Source organism: Paroedura picta, chromosome 8 (assembly GCF_049243985.1).
Source record: "Paroedura picta isolate Pp20150507F chromosome 8, Ppicta_v3.0, whole genome shotgun sequence".
Classification (NCBI taxonomy): domain Eukaryota; kingdom Metazoa; phylum Chordata; class Lepidosauria; order Squamata; family Gekkonidae; genus Paroedura; species Paroedura picta.
This window is the reverse complement of record NC_135376.1, coordinates 56,613,356-56,620,423: the sequence shown is the minus strand read 5'-3', so window position 1 is coordinate 56,620,423 and position 7,068 is coordinate 56,613,356. Positions and strand designations below refer to the sequence as shown.

At 44.3% G+C, this 7,068-nt stretch overlaps 1 protein-coding gene across 1 annotated transcript in view; it reads left to right on the top strand.

Annotated features, from left to right (window-relative positions):
• The first annotated feature begins 1,659 nt into the window (after window positions 1–1,659).
• EIF3A (eukaryotic translation initiation factor 3 subunit A) overlaps window positions 1,660–7,068 on the top strand; it is a 40,398-nt gene continuing 34,989 nt past the window's right edge. The window contains exons 1-2 of the mRNA XM_077349906.1: window positions 1,660–1,843; window positions 6,749–6,939. Coding sequence (XP_077206021.1) covers window positions 1,795–1,843; window positions 6,749–6,939 — 240 coding nt within the window. The 5' untranslated portion in view covers window positions 1,660–1,794. The remainder of the gene's footprint in view (window positions 1,844–6,748; window positions 6,940–7,068) is intronic.

Sequence of the window (7,068 nt, the reverse complement as noted above, 5' to 3'; positions counted from 1 at the left end):
TTGACACCTACAGCGGTAGCTGCTGACCCGCCTGTCTGTAGCATAGGGCTGAAGCACCCTGCAAAGAGATGACAGCGCTCCATTACGCTTAGGGCGGCCGACATTTTTTGGCGGCATTCTGGCTGCAGCCTGCTAGGGGCGTGGGGAAGTCTGACTATACCATTGGCTAGATTTGCCTTTCTCCAAGACAGAAGCAAGCTTGTCTACTAGAAGCCCATCAACCAAGCCAGTGCTGGAGCGAGAGAAGATAAAAGACATTGCATTATTACCTCACAGGATTATAAAGCATTTCACTTCAGGCTCCTCCCTGGCCTCAATACAAAAAGGTGATAATTATCTGGCATGTTGTCAGAAACTGCTCAGTTCCTCCCAGTAAATAGACACATTCGCTGATAATCACTATACCTGGCTGCTCACAGTTAGTCTCTATAAATTAACCAAGGTGGGGGACCTCCAAAAAATGACCTGACGCCACCTGAAAAAGTTGGAATACTGAGAGCAGCTGTCATGGTGGCTGCTCAAGTCTGAGAGGTCAGAGAATCCTGGAAGGGGAGATTTTGAGGGTTGTACTGAGGATTTCTAAATTGTTCCCTAGGAAGCAGAAGAATCCCATTTTTCAATAGAAAACTTTTTTTCAATGCACAGGAATAGATCTACATAACACAACAGAAGGGACTCCTAACCTTATCCAACCTGCAGGTGCTTTGGGATTTTGAGTCTATTGGGTATCATTTTTCAAACAATGCGAAGAGTTTGCACCCTCCATGGTTGCAGGGAGAGATTTCCCTGTTCAGAAAGCCTGTGTCTATGTCTGTAGCCTTGTCACAGATGTACAGCTGGGATGTGCCTGTCTGTGAGCGAGCTCAGTGCTTTGTTAGTCAGCAGGTGAGTTTTTCCCTACTTCACTAAAGGCTGTGGATATTTTATCTCCAAAATTCAAGAAGCAAGTGAATGCTAAAAATGCCTTGATCATGACTGGTACCAAAGAATCCTGGGGATTAAAGTCTGGTGAAGGTGCTGAAAATTCTGCTGGAATCAGTCACAGAGTTTACATATCCCATGAAATAGTCACCTTATTACAGCTAAATTGGTCTGTCTGATCAGTTCTGGGTTGGGAGACATCCTAAATTGCCTTTGGGTCTATGTTAGACAGGTAAGGAGTTCATAGTGAGGAAGAGTGCTTGCACTCAAAAGCTCATGCCCTGAATAAATCTTTGTTGGTCTTAAAGGTGCTACTGGACTCTGATTTAATTATGTAGACCTAATATTCCTAGCAAGGGGAAATGACTTACACCAAAACATGCTGCTGGATGTTTATGTTTGTTTTTCTGGTTGTTATACGGCCTGTGGCTTCACTACTAATAACAAGCTGTATGATAAGCCATCTTGTTAACATTTTAGTTTCAATGTGATTTATACTTTACATTAAAAGGGTGTGTGTATGTATACTAAGGTCTATATATATATATATAGACTTCAGAGAGCCGGGCCAAAAGACCAATCAGCAGCGTCCACAGCCAGAATACTTCAGGGATAATAGCGAGTTCCAAACCGCGCAACGCTTAACGCCGCGCAAATTATTGCGCGGAGGTCAAAGAGCAGCGCCAAGCGGAGGTTGCCGCGCATGCGCTCTTCCAAACGACGAGGTCTCGCCGGAGCCCGAGGAGGCCGCCTCACTTCCGCACACGTTAGTGCGTGGGGGACCACGTGACGCCCTCCCTCTCCGGCCTCGCTTCCTGCCTGGCTGGGCGCTCCTTGGGCTCGCCTGCCGCGTGAGGAGAAGCCGTCGCCATCATGCCGGTCTATTTCCAGCGGCCCGAGAACGCCCTGAAGCGGGCGAACGGTGAGTGCGGCTCTCTGCCGGCCTCCTGGCGAAGGCCGCCTCCGCTTCATCTCGACCGGGATCCCCGCCCGACCGCCCGGCCGCGCTTCAGGGTGCTGCTGAGCTCATGGAGGCTGAGGCCTAGGCCCATTAGTGCGGCGCCGCGCCGCTCCCTGTGTGGCGGAGAGGCGAGGCTGTGGCCTGGATCCGCCTGGCGGGGAAAGCCCCCGGCTGCTCCTCGCTACGAGGCCAGGCCTGCGTGGGGGCCGACCGTCCTGGCGCCTCTGCCGTTCGAGCCGAGGCCCTCCTGTGCCCCGTGGCTGCGGGGAGCCCGGGGGAAGGCGATCCATGTGCCTGGGTTCCCCACTTGTGCTCCAATAAAGACGCCTGCAACGTTTGTCAGGGATGGCGGCCAGTTGTGCGTGCTGCTGCTGCTGTACACTGCCGATCGGAAGGAAGGTCGGCTGCTTCCTCGGCCACTCCGCTCCCGCGACCCGTTTTATAAAAAAGATGTTTGAGAATTTGGTCCCACATACACATCCTTGTGGTGGTGACCCCGATAAATATTCCATTTAAATGATTGCTTAAAAAAAAAACTATTAGGTGTCGTCAAGTAGTGGACAGCTTTGAGGAGGAGTGGGTATATTTCCCATGAGGTGTGTGAAACAGCATAGTATAGCTGAGTGAGTAGGCTTTTATTGTTTGGCAACTGCCTACGAGAGAGGGGAGTTGTTTAAAGAGCTGTTTATACAACTGGAAAATGTACTAGTGCTCTTGAAAATTTGAAGATAAGTAGAACAAAGTTTGGGGATAGCCTATGTAGCTTTAAACCAGTATTTGGTAAGTGAACAGCTGGTAGACTTCACACATTTTGCTTACTCTGGCTGAGTATACTAAGGTACCAGCAATATAAGACACTCATATAATTGCTGTTAAGAACAAGCTTTAAGTAGCAGTGTTGGGTATTGTAAAAACTCTCCCACCCAATACTTTATGAAAACAGGGTAGTTTCATGAAAGGAAACTAATCATACACTTAATAAATAATTTGTAACTGCAAGGAATCTTCTAGTCACTGCCCTCAGACATCACAGTAAGGGGTGGTATATAAATTGAATGAATTAATAAATAAATAATCCAGTAACACTTTATTTTATTTTTATATTTATAAGCTGCCTTTCTCTAGCAACAGTCTCAGGTGGCTAACAGCAGTTTAAAATTCCATACAAAGGTATAGACCATTTTAATTTAAAACCATATTGGTTAAAACAAACATGCTCTGTCATTGGGGCATGGGTGCATATCAGTTTTGGATACCCAGGCTTAAGATGCTGGGGGCCGAGAGGGCAGGGGGCTCATTGAGATGTCAAAAATATTAGCTATGTCCTCAGCCATAAGTGGAAGAGTGCTGTTTTACTGTCCCTTCAGAACTTTTTCACCGTTCTGAAATGGCCTGGATCTCTTGGCAACTCATTCCACCAGGCCTGAGCCAGAGCTGAAAAGGCCCCAGCTCTGGTTGAAGCTAGGCACACATCTCTGGAGCTGGGAACCACCAATAAGTTGGAGCTGGCTGAGCCACATGCTGTTCAGGGGGCGCATTCGGAGAGGCGGTCCCTAAGATATACAGCATTTCTGGAGTGTAAGCATTCATGAGTCAGGCTTCATCAACTTAGATTCATGAAAGCTTATACTCAGGAAAAAATGTGTTGGTCTTGAAGGTGAACTTAAATTGTATTCTAGTATGGGCTAACACAGCTAGCAACCTGAAACTATTCTTTTTTAAATTGTGAACATTTGATAACAAGGATCTTGACCTTGTTTTGGAATCTGTAATTGCATTATAGTGACTGGGGAACCTATAATCTCTTGATTGCATCATTAAGTGACTATTTTAACAGGAATGTACATCTCTGGTCACTGGAGGCCTTGGTAATTGTTCCATCTTTCACTTCACAATACATGGAAAGCAGGAGCAATGAACACATCACAATGTAGGGAGATCTCAAGAACTTTGGGCAGGCCTTCAATCTCCTTATGTTTTGCAGTGTATGAAGTTTTCTCATTGTGCTGTGAGAGAACTTCACCTTACAGTTTCTAAACCTTGCCAGCTGTGACTTTCCTGGAAATTGAGGCACTGCTAGCATGGACAGGTGCGGTAGTATGGACTCCTCCAGTTGCCCTGAGGCTTTTCATATTAGTCCAGGAGTGCAGCAAATTCTGTACCCATTGAAATACATAAAGAGGAATAGAAAAGGTTGTAAGTCAGTATTTGGGATTTCTCCAGGAAGTCACAGAGAACTAGAAAAGAGACTGTTATTGAATCATGGATAGAAATACACTTTAAAAATAAGTACCAGTAATAAAAATAAATAAGGGTATAGAAAGAGTAGTCATGAAAGTGTTAGAAAGCATATGAATCCTACTTCTGCTTATTTTATAATCTTTGATAGTGCTGTCCTTTCACATTTTGACTGTTTTCTTTTATACCAAACAAACAACTACATTTTTATAAATAGCCAAGTCACTGAACAACATTTACATTTTCTGATCAAAAACCAAAAATGTAGAAAAAATTGTCTTTGAACCAGCAAGATGTCTGATTTAATTCCCTTCCAAGGAATGTTGTTATAAAAAGTGAAGGAAGAAAAGCAGGTTATTCAAGAAGGAGAAGTTGTTCAACTCTTAAATTAATTATGACTTGAGATTTGTCAGGCTAGAGTCAGATGCAGTTTTCCGTCTAGATCTCAGAGTCGTCTTGGGCCCTGGAATTAGTGGGGCAGGATTGTTGAGTGAAGAAATGAATCCCCTTGATGAGATGCAAACTAGCACATGTAGACTATTGTGGCTGCAGGGGCACTTGGAGGTGCCCTTTGGGTGCAGATCTACTAAATTTAACATTTGGCTCTGACAGGTTTTTTTTAAAAAGTGAGCACAGGTTCAAAAAGAAGAGAAAAAAATATGTCAGTGATTAACAAAAAATAAACCAAACCCCTAAGAACAGCTTAAACAGCATAAAACAAATTCCTTGCTCATTTTGCAAAACATGCCAAATAAATAAGTAACAGCTCTATTGCAGCCTTTGTGTTTATAATTAAAGCCCAAGCTCACTTAAAACAATTTCATAATACTTGCGTTGTGTTTCCAAAATACTGTTAGTTTCTTCAGTCTCCCTAAGATGAAAGATTCTTTCCCTCAGTTTTCTGTCTGGCAGTTTGATCTATTTAGAATTGATCATCTTTTGAATGTTTGAGACTTTGTCTGAAATGAGGCTACAGATGATGGCATACTCCCAAAATAGGTAGTGTGGAAAGAAATAAAGCTCAGTGTGCTCATTGTGTGCTTTCCCTCATTGAAAGTATGAATGTGTTAATTGGGAACAAGTATTTCTACAGAATCATTCATTTACAGAATGGATTTTCAACTGTCCATAGCCACATACTTTGAATTTGAAATCCTCTAAATGGCTTGGGTCCAGACTAGACTCTCTGTACAATGCAAGGATTTCCACCAGGACAGTGTGAGTTTCCTGTCTTTCCCCTTTCAAACATCCCAGAATGTCCCACAAAATCCTATTCTTGAGGAAGGTTAAATGCTAAACTGTAGTTAGTCTACTTAAGCCTCTATGCCCCCCGCAGGGCCTTACACTCTGCAGGTGAGAACCTGTTGGTCGTCTCCGGCCCAAAGGAAGCGCGCCTAGCCTCGACCTGGGCCAGGGCCTTTTCGGTCCTGGCCCCTACCTGGCGGAATGAGCTCCTGGGTGATCTGCAGGCCCTGTGGGATTTGTCAGCTTTCCGCAGGGCCTGTAAAACGGAGCTCTTCCACCAGGTCTATGGTTGAGGCTGGGGTCAGCGAATCAGGGACATCGCTCCCCCCCCAGGAGTCGGAGTGTACGCTACTCCCCTATCCTTTCCTCTTCACCTCTTTGATAATTGGGGAAGGGATGGGATTTTTAGCTGTCATGTTAGTAGATTGATGTTTTAATGGGAATTTTAATGGGGTTAGTTGTTGTGACCCGCCTCGAGCCTGTCGGGAGAGGCGGGAAATAAATCTAAAAATAAATAATAATAATAATTTCAGTTCTGAAGCTGCAAAGCAAGGTACAGTGAAGCTCAGAGCACAACTTCCATGGAAGGAACACTTATGAGCACGAGGGGAGAAAGGAGTTGTTAGGCCAGGGGCATGGGTATCTGTCCATTCCATAGAGCAGCCTTTTTCAATCTTTTGCCTGTGGAGGAGCCCCTGAAATAATTTTTCAGGATTCATGGAGCCCCCTGTCATGCCTCTTGGAAGTGACATGTACCTGGTTGTGACATCACCACCTGGGTTAACAGGCAAGCTCGAGGAGGTCGAGACAGAAGATTGTTTAAAGCATGAGTAGGCATGCAGGCTCCACCCCTCCTGGACACAGAAACCACAAGAGAATTCACTCATGCTCGGGAGTGGGGGGAAGGAGAGCAATGGAAGCAGCTGTTTTCCTAGCTTGTGGCCAAGTCCATTAAGACAGGAGTGGAAAGGCTTGTGGCCCCTCTCTGGAGTTCTCTGCAAAGCTGAATTATGACTTCTTTTTGCAACCTTGCCGATATTTGTGGAAGTTTGTAAAGGTTTGTGACCTATCAATATAATTCAAAGAATAAACTCCAGTTTCCAAAAGGTTTTCATCCTGGCTTTCTAGAGGTGATGCTTACTTTGCATTAAGCAGATGGGTGTCCCTAATTTGATCATAGCAGCCCTCTCAATTATAATGTTTTTAAATGTCAGAGTATATTTTTGTATTGTCCTAACCTACCATACACAAGGAAAGAATATTGTGAAGCACTCTGGTACTTATTGGAGAGGAAAATGAGGGATACATGAAGTAAATAAATAATACTTCAAATATTTGTAGCTGGCTTTGATCAGAGTTTTTTTCCCTCCCTCCCCTCCCCAGAATTTCTTGAGGTTGGGAAGAAGCAACCTGCCCTTGATGTTCTCTATGATGTTATGAAAAGTAAAAAACACCGAACATGGCAAAAGATCCACGAGCCGATTATGCTGAAATACCTGGAACTATGTGTGGATCTTCGCAAAAGCCACCTGGCAAAAGAAGGGTTATATCAATACAAGAATATCTGTCAGCAGGTAAGGAACTTGAAAAATACTTTTAACAAATGGAGGTTAATAAGATCAGAATCTGTAGATGCTATGAAGAAATGTACATGTTGGTCTTTTATTACAGTGGTCCGCAAACTTTTTAAGGCTGCGGATCGC